Here is a 14,741-nt window from a genome sequence, read left to right on the forward strand (position 1 = left end):
TTTTTTTTTTTCATTTTTCCCCCCCCCCCCCCCCTCCCCTCGGGGACACCGCCCTATACAGGAGTCAGCCCAGGTTCTTTTTCAAGTCAAAAGTCTTAGCTTGACAATGTGTTGCGTTCCCTCTAGGCCTAGAACCTTTCAATGTGCCAGTCTCCCCACCCTTGCGGCTGCAGCCGCCTTCTATCCTCGTTTAGAATTGTTTCTATCACAACTAAATCTTAATTTGCTCGTAATAATTTTTCATTAACACAAATCTTCACGCTTTTCCCTGCTTTTTCGGGGCAAAAACAAATTTTTCCATAACAGTTCGTATTGAATTGAAAAAATTACTATTGGATTATCCTGTAAACAGTTTTCATTAGTCGTTTGAAATTCCGCGGATGGATGCAAGATGTGAAAACCTCAAGCCTAAATTTTTTTTCAGAATTTTCTTTAAATTTTTGGCCCCTCGCCATAATATTTTTAAAGAATCCCATCTAAATCGATTTATTATTAACACTTTTGGGATGAACACATTTTGAGAAATATTTGGGAGCAAATAGTCGTCGATTTCTTGAAGTAAGTGAACCGAAAAGGGTAAAATTATCCGAGTGGAACTACAATAAATGTATCATGCTCTCTCAAATGCGGCACTGTCATTAGTTAAAATCTGAATGTAAAAAATCGCCCTCGTCAATGGTGGATTCCATGAGGAATGATTGAGAAATTTTTCAATAGTGAATTCTCTCCTAACAGTATTCTTGCATTTTTCTGTATAATTTTTATAATTTTAGGGGAAAGTGGGGCAAAATGAAACAAAAGAAACTGTTTGACGTAATTAAAACATAATTTTTGTTATTAAATACTTTTTTTTAATAACTTTTGTTTATTACCTTTTCTTTATTCTGTGGAGTACTAATGATAATAATAATTCTCCATTCAGTAGAATGGAAAATTATTGAGAAGTTGGAAGAAATGGATTAATTGAAAAGAAAATGAAACAGTAAAATCCAAAGTCCAGAGCAAGGCCCAGGAGGAGACACAGAGAGGGAAAAAGAAAAATCTGATGCTGAATTTCAATCGAATAAAAGAAGACAAGTTTAATCAGGATAATCTAATCAATTGAATTATAAGACGAATAAAAAATTATTATTCTCATCAGTACTCCCAATAATAAAAAAAGCTAATTAACAAAAGTTGATAAAAAAATTTTTTTTTGCTTGAATTGCATTAAATAGTTGTTTTTCAGCTGTTTCATTTTGCCTCACCCTCCCCTAATTGTAATTTTGATAATTGAGATTCTCTCAAACCCTTCTTCTACAGAGGTTTTTTTCTACAAAATTTTCGAAAAAATATGTGCAATAACAATTACAAATTTTTTTTTTGAAATTCAACTCCTACACAGTTAATTTCGTTATTATTTTAATAAAAAATAGCACCATTCATGTAAAATAGTCCGAAAAATGTTTCTGAAAAAATCAAGAATATATTTTTAACATTTTAAGGATATTTGTTCTGCTTATATTACATGAATGGCACAAATTTTTCTATTAAACAAAATGAAATGAGCTGCGTAGGAGTCGAATTAAGAAAAAAAAATTTGTAATTGTTATTGTAAACAATTTTTCAAAAATTTTGAAAAATAAAAAATCTCTGTAACTCAAAAATTGGAGGCCCTGGACTATTTTTAACATTTTAAGCGTCTGCGGAGCAAACGAACAATAAACAATGAATTTTTTTGCACTAATTATTGGTTTTTAAAGATTCATAATCGATCTTCAATGTATGAGAAATCTCATTCCAATATGCCATGACTTTTAAAATTCATAGTAATCTCCCCTTGAGAATTTTCTCCACCACCAATCCTCCAGTATCGAAACAAAATAATGAAAAAAAAATCCACTGGTGTTTGATATCCAGCTCACGTGGCACATGGGACCCAGAGCGCTGGCACATGGACAGAAAACGTAGTGAGACACCTCCCGAGGAAGATCAACGTCGTAACGACTTACCAATCGAGTACAAGCGTCGCAGTGGCGATCCACGTGAACGTCTTCGCAAGGAGCAGGACGGTATCGTACTCTCTCCTCAACGACGCTCCTTCAACTCCGGTTGCTTCGTGAACATCACTCAGCCACCACCTCGCCGTCCAGAGAGTCCCATCCATAAACCAGAAGTTCCCCATCGCGAGCCAGTCCGCAGAATTGGTTCAGGTCGCCTCCTCACTCGAGACATGTGGGACTTTCGCCCTGAGACCGAGAAACTTGAGCCCGAGAGAACAGACTTCGCCTTCAGAAACACTGGAAACGGTTCACGCGAAGTAGGTAGAGAGCCAATGCGTGATCGTGACAACAATAGAGACAGAGACATCAGAGATGATAGGAATGAGAGATTTGAGCGTAGATCATTTGGCAGAGATTTCGGTGATCGTGAGACTCGCGACAGGAATGATCGTCATCCAATGGATCGTGATAAGGACAGGAGGGAGAGAAAGTTTGCGACTGATCGTAGAAGAACATACTCGAATGAACCAAGGGAGCAAGAGGAGCCTGAGTGGTTCTCCGGAGGTCCAATCTCTCAGCACGACACTATTGAGCTTCGTGGTTTCGACGATATTCCTGAAGAGAAAACTATCAAGAACAAGAAAGTCTCACCAGCTCAGAAGAAACGTGGCAAGAAGGCAAATGAGAAAGAGGAAAAAACTGAGAGCACAAATTCGGCTGGTCCGAAGGGAAGAAGCACTCCAACTGCTATGGATCAACCAATCAATCCGATTCATGCACCTCATTCGCCAATTTCTGAGCAGGAGGAACTGTCTGCCAATGGGAAGAAAATGCGCGAGGGTAATGATAGTGGGAATACTGAGCAGAGTGATGTTAACGATCGATCTGAAGGAAAGAGTAGGGATGGAGAACATCTGGAGTTCAATCTTGATGACTTTCTGAAGAGCGATAATCTTCCTGGGGTCTCTGGACTACTTACGAATGGAGTTGGGGCTGATGCTGGCAGTGGGTCCAGGTTTAGTCAGTGGTTCAAGAGGGAAAGCCCAGTTCTGGACAGTCGTAGGGAGTCTATTCAGGACGAACTGCTTAATAATTTGTTGAATGATATCACTGAGCCGAATATTCAGGTGCCATCGGTTAATGAGTCGAATGCCTATTTTGCACCGATCTCGCCTGCTAATCAAACTGGGGGCAATGCTGGGACTGGGACTAAGCTGCTGGAGATGTTGCAAAGGGGGAATAAACCGAGCCAGAATGGACAGGGAGATGGTGGCAATATGATGGGGATGATGAAGAATACGTCCATTAAAGAGATGGGTAAGGGATGGCGCGTTGTCATTTAGCTTTTCTTAATTACTGGAAGATGTCGAGAATGCACGCTGAGAACACAATATAATCCTGCCAATCACATTTGTTTCAGACAAACACGTGCCCGCAATTTCCATGCAAAATCTCACTATAAATTCTTGTGTAATTGGCAGAATTATATTCCTCTCAGTGCATAGTTTTTGGAGGAAAAAAGATTGAGTAACCTATTCGAATATTCCAAAATTCTCAAGAGACAACGGGTCTTGGCATTTCCTACACAATCCAATAATTACCAAAATAGGTTTATGATGAAGATAGGGATTGGCGATGGTTCAAAAAGCATGGATTATCGAAGAATTAATGTTTTTTCTCATTACACAGGAAAGAAAATTCTTCTAGTTTTTATTGAAAAATATATATTTAAAAAATACAATCCGAGGAACTTACGTTTCAATGATAAGTACTGCTGGAGAGTTAAATTTTCAATCTCGAAACAGTTTTGTTGATTAATTGAAAAAAATATATTGAACATTTTCCGTGGCTGGACGTTAGCTGCAATAATTGTTGAAAATTTTAATTAAAGAAAATTACAAAATTTGAATTTAAAAAACCAATAGACGATTGGACTTGTCGACTTACCATTTATAACGTACATATTAATTTTTTATTCTCAATCAATCAACATTATTATTCGATAAAAAAATGAAAAATTTTGTTAGCTTGGTCAAAAAAATCGATGTTTGGGCATGAAAAATCGCTGTTTTCGATTAATCGACAAACATCGCCCATCCCTAGATAAAAATCATTGTCCAATCAATTTTACAAATTTCATTGCTGACTGATTTCTGTTTTTTTTTCCCCAGCAGAAGTTAGTGGAAAGGTCATGCACAGTCTTGAAGAACTAGAAGCTCGTATGCGAGGGGGCGTCCACCCTCCTTCACATATCGAACCAATACGTGTAAACAAGACTGATGAAGACATGTCAGCGTTCAAGAAGCTGCTGGCCCAAGTTACTGGGGGTCAGGCAGTGCCAGCTGCTAATGGGCCCATCGCTCCCAAACAAAATACTCAACCCATGACTCTCATGCAGCTTTTGAAGAATCAACCGGGCATGGGAGGTCCCCCACCCCATCAACCGCTAATGCCGGAGCAACAGCATCCCCCTTCCTTCAATCATGTGGGACCACTGGGACCTGCCCAGCATCCACACCAGGCACAGATGCAGCATGAAAATTTGATGAAAGTTCTGAGAATACAGCAGGTTCGTCAGAATTGGATTGATTTTAATGTAATCTTCTTTTCGTCAAACTTAAAACCATGAATTTGACTGCACGAAGAGACACACACTTAGGTGTGTCAATCATTCTTATATTTTGTCAAATTAAGGCCCGGGTGGATTATCTTCCGAACGTGAACTTGGTTTTTTTTTTATTTTGATAATCTGAAATGATCTCCAATTGCCATTCAGTTTTACGGAGCCCTGGAGTCTCTAAAAATCATGATCGCAGAATAAAAAAAACGTTTAAAAAAAGCTGAACATTTTCAAAGAGCGTTTTTGAATAATTTTGGGAAATAAATCCAATAGGGAGGATATTACAAATTAATAATTTTATGTATCTAATGGCTGTTAGATCATCATTTGTCACAGCAGTCAATGGCTGTCAGATCGGTAGTTACCATGATAAATTATCCATTCACTATTTCCTCTCTATCTGACTTATTTTCCTAATCTTTATTAAAAACGCTCTTCGAAAATGTTCAGTCTTTTTTCTATTTTTTTTTATTGTACAATCATAATTTTTAGGGACCCCCTCGTGATATAAAACCCAATGAAAATTGTGATATATTTTCCATTATGAAGATGGAAAAACAATCGAGATAATGTTCGAAAGATAATCCATCCGAGCTTTAAATACTGATATTTGACGTATCAAAAGGGAACCACTCTCTTCAAAATTGAATTGATTACAAGAATCATCTCATAATGGAATAGCATGAATACCACTGCTATTAAATAGCACAGCTCAATACTGCACTGAGAGAAAAGAAAATTATATTCCCAAATAAGTCTTGTTTGAAGCGAAAAAGTACGAAGATAAAAATTGCTTTATTCTAACATACGAAAGTTTCAAATATAAATAGTCGATGTGTTTTTTTCAGGATGAAAATATGCTTCATAAAGCGAAGTTCATCAAGAAATATTTTGTTCTTTAATTGTAAAATTGCTATCGTATCATCATTATTATTGTATTTATGAATTAATTTCTTATCTCTGATCTTTTAGAAGGCGAAACGAGAAACTATTCTGCCTTCTTTCGCATAAAATGAACATTTTTTGGGAGTAAAATATGTATGATAGCATAGAATAACGAATAGGTAGGGCTAGAAGGGAGGTTTCTGGCTTGCACAGAAAGTGACAATTTTTCATCTCAGGAACCTCTTCAAATGTTCAGTGCAAAATTTTGAGTTCTTAATCTTGTTCAATTCGGATTTTTTAAAAATTTCGAACAAGACTTGTTTTATTTTCTCTCAATTTGCGTTTCACACTTCACTGAGTTCATACTTAACTGAAAATTTAACTGCATTGAGAGAAAAGAATTTGTGTACTTTTGATTACTTTAGCAACAACAAGCACAACAACAAAAACGCCAGCAGCAGACAGACATGCTGTCGATGATGATGAGTGCTCAGAGAATGGTTGGGGCCAGTCCAGTGCCTCAAGACATGCAAATGTTGGTAAACAACGCACCATCGAGTCGTGAACTTCTTCAGAGACCAGAGGCTCAGGCGATTATTCAGGGGCTTCAACAGGGAGAAATCACCAGGCAGCATTTGATGCAGCAACTTCAGGTTCGTCATAACCAAGTAACAAGAAAAAGAGAATAATCAAACAAAAGTAAAACAAAGCTGAGGAAAACCACCGAAAAAAATTATGATGCGATGTTTATTTTTTGTTGCTCAGAACCCAGCTATGCAACATCGCCATCGTGAAGTGCTAGTGAACATTCTTAAGATGTATGGGAACACAACTCCTCGAACAGTGAGTCCCCACCAGACTCCAAATGTTACTCACGATCCAATGCTGCAACAACTCCTCTATCAACAGCAACAACGTGTTCCTTCCCCCATGAACAACGGTAATAACCAACTCCACATCTGAATACCTTATTCTTCAAGTTTGGCATTTATTAGTACAATTTTTGTTTCAATTTTCACTCTTCACAATTCAGTTGTGAAGTGATAAAATGAGACGAGTGCGAATAAGGGAGAACGTGACAAAATGAACTTGTGCGAATCTTTGACACCTGTTGATTTAATGATACAAGCAAAATGAGTTTTGCCACATTTTGAAGCACATAAAAATTCAGGAATTTTTACACAGGATCACACAAATTGAAAGTCTTTTCATGATTAAGGAAATTATCTTCTTCATTTTTATGATAGTTTCACGTATGAAGAAAACCACAGCCAAGCCACGGATTTTCATGGTCATTTCAAGGCTTTTGGTGGTCACGTGATGGTCATTTGGTGGGAATTTGGAACGCGTCCATAGCCAAGGGGGGAGGGATAATTGTGGACCCCCGATTTGATTCCTGCGCATTGGCCCTCATTTTGATCCTTAGATTTTAACCCTTACATTTTGACCCTTGTATTTTAACCCTTATATTTTAATCCTTGTTTTGACCTTTATCTTGTGACCCTTATATTCTAATTCTTAGTTTCTGATCCTTATATGTTGACCTTTAATTATCGGTCGGAAAGTTATTAATTTGCTCCATAATGGGGCCCACCCAATTTCATCAAAATATGGAAGGCTAAAAACAAGGGTTAAAATATGAAGGTCGAAATACAAGGGTCAAAATATAAAATTCCAAATGTAAGGGTTAAAATGAAAATGTCAAAATTTAAAGGTCAAAATCTAAGAGTCAAACTGAGGGCCAATTATGTCTAAGGGTCAAAATGAGGGCCAATTCTCAGGGATCAAATCAGGGGTGCAATATTATCCCTCCCTTCTTGCCCCTTGACACGTCCCAAATACCCACCAAAAGACTATGAAAATCAGAGGCTTGGCCGTGGTTTTGTTCATACGTGTTGACGTCTCAACTTGGATTAGTAATGGAGAAATAAAATGAACAGATGAGTTAGTAAACTCAATTTGCAAGAAGTGTGTAAACATTTTCGAAATAATTTAGGAATTCAAAGTTTTGGTCTCATTGTCCCTTATCATTACTTCATCAAATCTCTGGTTATCTTCGAGGCGAGTGGTTTTTTACTGGAAATTATCAAGAGATCTCGAAAAGTTTGATAATTTCTCATAAAAACCTCCTAATATCAAGTTTTCCAAACCTTAATAGCCTCATTACATTACTTTACTATTGAATTACACTCAAAGTGTGAACGTAGTCGTAGATTTATGAATTTCAAATCATTCTCAAAAAGTACAAAATTTTAATTTCTGGAATGCAGCTCTTTGTCCAGCATTAATGTCGTCCAATGTGGCGGCAAGTTCCAATACATTATCGATACAGCACCCAGGTAAAAAGCCCTCCTTTTGACTAAACACCAAAGACAATAACAAAGAACTCGTGATGAATGTTAAAAAGAACAATCCTTCACTCCCTTAATGTCTTCAGTGATGCCACACCGAGTGCCCTCACCCCGTGACCTCGTTATGCACACCCAGTCAATAATGCAGAGTGCTCTGATCAAGACAAAGCTGGAGGAGCAACGTGAGAATTATCGTAAACGTCAGGAACAACAGGCACAACAGATGCACTCACATCAGCGTATAACGAGTCCAGTGAATTCGCCATCTAAACAGATGCTGAGTCCAACACCACTGGCATTTACACCCACCTCAGTACTACGTAAAATGACAGCTGAGAAGGAGCCTGAGGGTGCGAATAATTATCAACGTCATAATATCGAAATTATCGTAACACCTGCACGCAAACTGAATCGTTACAATCGTAATCGCACTCGTAATAATAATGATGATAACAAGGAGAGTAGTGAGAATACAATTGGGGGTAAAGAGAACAATAAGCAGATTATTAAATCCACACGATCTGGTGTACTATCTGAGATGAATAATAATGAGGAACAGAATAGTGAAATTGCACTTAAATCTAAATATGTGGGTCAGAAGGAGAGTGATAAGGGAAAGGATTCCCTCGGTGATGATAAACAAAATTTGGAGGTAGCCATTTTGGGTGACAATAATAACCAACCCGATGTTGTTGTCAATTCAGTTGTTAGTGAGGATGATAACAAAAATACGATAATTATTGGTGACGTTTAAAGAGTCGATTAGAAAAGAATATTCTAAATTATTTGAATATGAATAATATGAGGGACTTTTTTTTCATTTTTGAGAGATTTTTTTATACGATTTTGATAAGATAACATTCATACTCGAATACTGGCAATTCGTATGAGATAATTTTCTTTATTTTTTTGGTTCATTTCCTTCATGATTTCCTCATGATTTTTTTTTCACATGCTTGATCGTGACTATGTGGGCATGACACTTATTACGTTTTTTTGCACTCCATCTTTTTTGCTTTACTATCTTTACACTTTTTTTCATTTATGGTAATCATTCATTATGATGCAGTAGGGAGCTTGATTGGTCTTCACATAGTGATTTATATATGATTTATATTGAATAATGCAATTTTCTATGATCTATCTATGATGAAACATATGTTTAATGCTGGCTTTTACAATAAAACGCTTTATCTTGACATTCCCATACTCACGATGCTTTCCTCTGCTTACTATCCTAGCTTTTTTGCACGACTTTTTTTTAAGCATGAGCGTTAATTTACGATAAATTGAAAGGAGAAAACGAGATCAAAAGATTCCTAAGTATCTGGTAACAACAGGAGATAAAGTCTGAAATTCAAAAACTTGTGACGAAAATGGTTGTCGAGAAAAATATTAGGAAACCTTCTTTCTGTTTACGAAAATTGTCTAAAAAAATAGTTTTGATTATATTTTTCAAAACCTTGTCTTTCTATATTGGCTGCACTGCGAGAAATATCGACATAATATCACAACTAATTTCTTGCATCAAATATCTCATCTCTTGAGGGGCAACAGAATGCCGCTAATTTTCCAAATTTTTGAACAAATTTTCTACCGAAAGTTATCGATATTTTTACAAATCGAAGCACATTAATCTCCAAGAGGCGATGATGAAGATCAATGTGCTTTGGGTTCAAATAATATTAATAACTTTGAACAGGAAATTAGTTTGAAAATTTCGAGGAAACGGCGGCTTCTGTTACCCCTTAAGGATAAACAGCTTAGGATAAGAATTTGGCATAATAAGTCAGACCGTGGAAGAATCCTGTGAAATGTTCATGACTTGAACACTAACCCTTGGTGATAAAATGAGAATTTCTTGTCTCCAGAAATCGTCCTTTATTTTGTGAATGAATGTTCATTTCAAAAGATGAGAAAATTCCTAAAAGTACTAAAAGCTTCGATTCAGTGAATCATTGATTAGAGACTTTCATATTGAATCAATACAGAATTTATGCAAGGGAAAACCTTTAGATCTATTTAAGATATAACCGTCACTTGCTCTCAATCACAATGAGTTCGAAGGAAAGCAATAACATATTTCCCTTCTCTTAAACTTACTTTGTCAGTTCAGGAATATTATCTAATTTCCAGAAAAAAATATTATTTTTTCATTCAGTATCATCCTCCTTTTGTCCGAAGAGCACCGATTTCTTATCTGAAACCTACCATTAATTGATCGAATATGCATGCCACGTTCTCCACTCCAGAAATTATTTTTGTCATATTATGTTGATTTTTCTCTCAATGTGGTATTAATTTTGGTACTAAAATGATGACAATGAGGCAAGTCGAAAAATTTCATAACACTTATTTAGTAAATGTTCTGGGAACTATTACATTCAGCAAAAAACATTATAGAATCTATTCTTTAGTTTATAAAATTCATTGTAAAGAAGGTATCTCGATAAGTTTCTATAAACATTTCCTCTTGTACAAAAAAATCTGCTCTCCTGAAATACCGAGCTTTTCGTGTTACATTAAAAAACGAAAATGTAAATGGAAATGATTAACTATTGCTTCTAACTGTTTACAATAGTTGAACTTGAATTGATTCAATCGAACAACTAATTATAAGAGAGGGAATTAAGAGGTAAGATGAAATAAAACGAATAATCTCTGAATGTAGGAAGCGCAGAAGTATCAAAATTGGCAGCACAGAGTCAGGCGAGTCAAATGCAGCAGATGCAGTCTGCAGTGCAGTTGTTAGCCCAGGGTTTATCAAGACAACAGCAACAGGGTACAGTAAGACCACAAGCGAATCAGCAGCCTGCTTGGTCGAATCAGTCGGTTAAACAGCATCCTGGTACGAAAATTGTCCTCTTTCAAGTCGTCATTCATTCGAAAATCAATTAATTCAGTATTGAAATGGTGAAACTTCATGACCGGAGTTATTGCTTCTTGTTTGCGTAAAAATCATTTCAATAATGAGTGATTTTCGAGGAAAATATAAAGACCCTTATCGGCATACTTCAACAGAGGCACAGTATTTCTTGATAAAATGGCTTATTAGACAATGGATTCTATTTATTTTTTGATACATGTAATGTTTTTATTTACATGATAAATATATTAAATTCTACCAAGTCAGAATGTACCATCCCAACACTTACGCTTTGTGCAATCTGAATTTCACATTGTACCATTCAAACTTGTAAATTCTCAATTTATTGTGCTCAATTCGGTATAGATAATTTGAGTATCTATAATTCGTTTCAATTGGAACATTTGTAATTAGAATGTGAGGATTACAATTTCTGTATATAAACAAGGTCTCAGCACAAAATTTCAATTGTGTGAAAGAAATTCTCTGTTGGTGTTGAAGTCTGCCTATTTTTCGTGGAAAATCACAGGAAATAGCTCCCAAACAAGCGAAGCCTCTTATAATTTCCACATGATTATAAATAAATCTTATCGACAGCTGGCAGACCAATAGTGAAGGGAGTAGCAGCTACGCAATTTCCATACGGTGGACCACCGAATTTCCAGTCCCAACCACCTCAGTCCCAGCTACAGCAGCAGCCAGCACCTGTATCATCAGTCCAACAACAGAATCAATCATTGCGGCCATCACCGGGTATTTACGGTAACCCGGCACGTTCGAAACACACGATGCCGACATCCCTTCCACCTCCAAATGTTCCTCAATACAATGTATCGCCAAATTCTGTAATTAGCCAAAGAACTAATATAATGAACAATCAGAGCAAGCAGCAACTGGTCCAGACACATTTCGCTAATATATTACAGCAGCAACAGCAGCGTAATGTCAATTCACAAGTACAACTCGTCTTAAACCAAAACTACAATTCTAATCGAACAGGTAATTCCTGCTGTAATGAGACAAACCATGAATTCTATTGTTTTTTTTTATTTTATCAATTTTTCTTTCGTTAATTATTACTTCTTCAAGTTTCTCGATATAACGACTGACTCTAGAGGGAAACAATGAGAGATCTTTTTTCTGCATTTTTTCACCTTTATTATGATAATGATATTACATTTAACGTGATTGATATCAATGGTTCATTGAATAATCTTGGAAAAAATTATACTAGGATAAAGTATTGAGAGGAGCTTGTTGTCGCTCAACATTTCATCCTAAAATCGATCATTTCCAAGATAACTTTATTATAGTCAAGAATTTGAATATTCGACTTGTCTAATTTTGCTTTATTTTTTAGTTATTTTTAACCTCTCTAGTTTGAATTAATAATTTACATTAACAATTTCGTAAAAATCTGTAACTCTTACAGATGACTCAGTGAAAAAAGATATTGCATGCAATGGTCACCAGAAACTGGCATTGAATAATCCCTGAGGCCTGTTTTCCCATGTCCAAAACCTCCGAACAACTCCTAAATCACCAGTACAGCATCTTCTAATATGATTTGAGCCCTTCATGATTAAGTGTAAGCTGTTTCCCAATTGCTCCTTCCCCAATTATTTGGCATGAAGCTTCGATTTAATCATGAAGAACATTAGCTTTTTCACTACGAAATACTTCATTTCAAACATGCCCTTCCATTTTTAATCCTCAGACGGCCGAATAATGCGACCACAACAGCAGCCAATGAACATCTCAATGGGAAGACAATCTTCACCAGGTAGCAACGGTGGAAGTCTATCACCAACATCAAATCAACTAGCCAGATGGTTCAGTCCAGAGCTACTTGCTAAAGCAAGAGCTGGAAAACTACCAGAGCTTGGTCAAACAAATGTTTTATCATTGGAAGAATTGGAGCGACTGCAGCAGGCCTCGGCTGCAGTGCATGACTAAATCTAATTTTTATTTTTCTCCGATAGAATGAACAAGCTCAAACAAAGTGAGAATTAATTTTTTTTTATTTTAATGAGAATTGAAGGGAGCAAAGTGAGCAAAAAAATTATCGAATCATCAGTTCTTCGATCGATGAAAGATAAAGTAAATGATCAAAAAGAGGATCATAAATTACGGGAAAATCCAGTTTTATACTGCATCCACGTACATCACGTGCGTGAGTGTTCCACACTGGAATTATTGTTTTAGACTGTATTTATCGAAAAGACTGGCAAACTTGTTTCGTCCTGGCTGAAAACAAAACATGAAGAAATATGTTTAGAGACGAAACATTGGACACAACCTTGAAGATCACAGATTTAAATGAGCAATCAATTAGTAACTGGGAAATATGCAAAAAGCAGAAATGGCCAATTCCCCTCGGCGCCATCAGAGCCAAATCGAAGTGGAAGAAGTGTTTAACAATGAGAAGTTTGAAGAAGAAAAAAACGATCTCCAAGTCACACGCATATGAATATTAACGATAAATAATATATAACTTTCTAGAAATACAGAACGGGAATTACAGTGTTATCGCGATTTTTCGGAGAGAACAAATGAAAAGGCATAATGGACTTAAGGAATCAAAGAGAGATGGAAAAGTATGAATGACGCATTGGAAAGAATTATTAAAAAACTAGGGTTGTGAAGATTGATGAGAATAATTGAATGTTGAAAGAGGGAAACGAATTTGATGAAAGAAGAAAAGAAATATTTCACACGTGGAAGTGAGAATTCAAGTTGTTTGTTTTTCATGAGGAATATTTCTTCATTTTCAGAAATTGTTACACTCACTTTTAATTTTTCACTCTCTAATCGTTCCTAAAAAACATAACGACCATTGCGTTTCATCGTTATTTTCATCATTTATTTTTATATAAATAATTATATCTTTGAATTGCGGTGAAAGCCCCTGCAGAATTAATGAATTCAAACGATCATGATTACTAGTTTGTTCTTATTTTGTAAAATTCGTTTCACATAAAAATTTTTTGGAGAGATGGAATGAGGAGATTAGTGTACTTTTTTTTTAATTCCATGGAACGTGAAAAGCAATGAAGGTGGTGATAAAGGACCTATGAAATTGCTGCATATTTTGATTTGAAAAATACAATTTAATTTCTTCCTTCCATTCCTCCGTATTGAATTTATAATTTTTTCCATTTTCTCTTCATAAAAAAATGAGGCATTGTTAAAAAAAAGTTTTCAGTGTGAACGCGTTAATGACACCTCTCATTGATAGTATTGTTGACATAATTATTATCAGTGACACATGGAAAAATAATAAATGAAGGAAATATTCTCCCCTGCACAAAGAAAGTCATGAAAATAAAAGAAAAGCCTCAGATTGAAGAGCGATTTCCTCGTTTTTTTTCTGATTTCAATTAAATTGAAGAGAATGGGAATTTGATCAGTACAATAAAGATATAGATATCTCGAGATACTCAAAGAGCCTGCCGGTTCTTCACATTCATCGTTAAACGATAAAAAAGAAATAAAACCACTATTGTTCTGGAAACAGAAAAATGCATTAAACTCAATTTTTTTCCGTTTGACAATTTTTTGTTCTTAAATATCGGAATTGTTATTTAATAAACCTCACAAAGCATCACGAACCAATAATTTTGTGACCTGATTAGAGAGTAAACAAATGAAATTTTTTTTATTATTTCCGTTGAATGAAACAAAACGTTGAAAAATCATGGTTAATGCTGTGTTCTGAGTATGTCATTGGGTCTTGAAGCGTGAAAAAGAAAGAAATTATAAAACAAAATACAACTTTTGTAAATAATGAAATTCAATGACAAGAAAAATGCAACAAAAATCCCAAAAAATAAACAAAACAAGGGGAAAGAAGCGGATAACAGGCCAATTTTATCATTGCATGTACCGGCTCGATATTTTGTAAATAAAGTTATTAAGCGTAAACTGTGGCAAACAAATGAATGAAAAAAATTACGATAAGAGGAGTAAAAATTCAACACACATTGCAAAAAAAAACATTGAGAACGCAAGATGAGAACCCCTGCTCCTGGAACTCT

General features: G+C 35.7%; 1 protein-coding gene across 7 annotated transcripts in view; it reads left to right on the plus strand.

The window, feature by feature from the left end:
- Positions 1-14,628, plus strand: part of LOC107038483 (eukaryotic translation initiation factor 4E transporter) — a 23,251-nt gene extending 8,623 nt beyond the window's left edge. For 2 of the 7 annotated variants that reach the window (XM_015257603.1, XM_015257598.2), the window contains exons 4-9: positions 1,885-3,299; positions 4,154-4,551; positions 5,913-6,140; positions 6,253-6,427; positions 7,758-7,826; positions 7,925-9,047. In XM_015257603.1, the coding sequence (XP_015113089.1) occupies positions 1,885-3,299; positions 4,154-4,551; positions 5,913-6,140; positions 6,253-6,427; positions 7,758-7,826; positions 7,925-8,592 (2,953 nt within the window). In that variant the 3' untranslated portion in view covers positions 8,593-9,047. Of the gene's footprint in view, positions 1-1,884; positions 3,300-4,153; positions 4,552-5,912; positions 6,141-6,252; positions 6,428-7,757; positions 7,827-7,924; positions 9,048-10,509; positions 10,687-11,301; positions 11,704-12,421 lie in introns of those variants that run through there. The other 5 variants (XM_015257604.1, XM_015257599.2, XM_015257600.2 and 2 more) reach the window with 5 other exon arrangements.
- Positions 14,629-14,741: the final 113 nt, after the last annotated feature.

The sequence above is a fragment of the Diachasma alloeum genome, unplaced genomic scaffold, assembly GCF_001412515.2.
Source record: "Diachasma alloeum isolate Michigan unplaced genomic scaffold, Dall2.0 Dall_scaffold_00284, whole genome shotgun sequence".
Taxonomy (NCBI): domain Eukaryota; kingdom Metazoa; phylum Arthropoda; class Insecta; order Hymenoptera; family Braconidae; genus Diachasma; species Diachasma alloeum.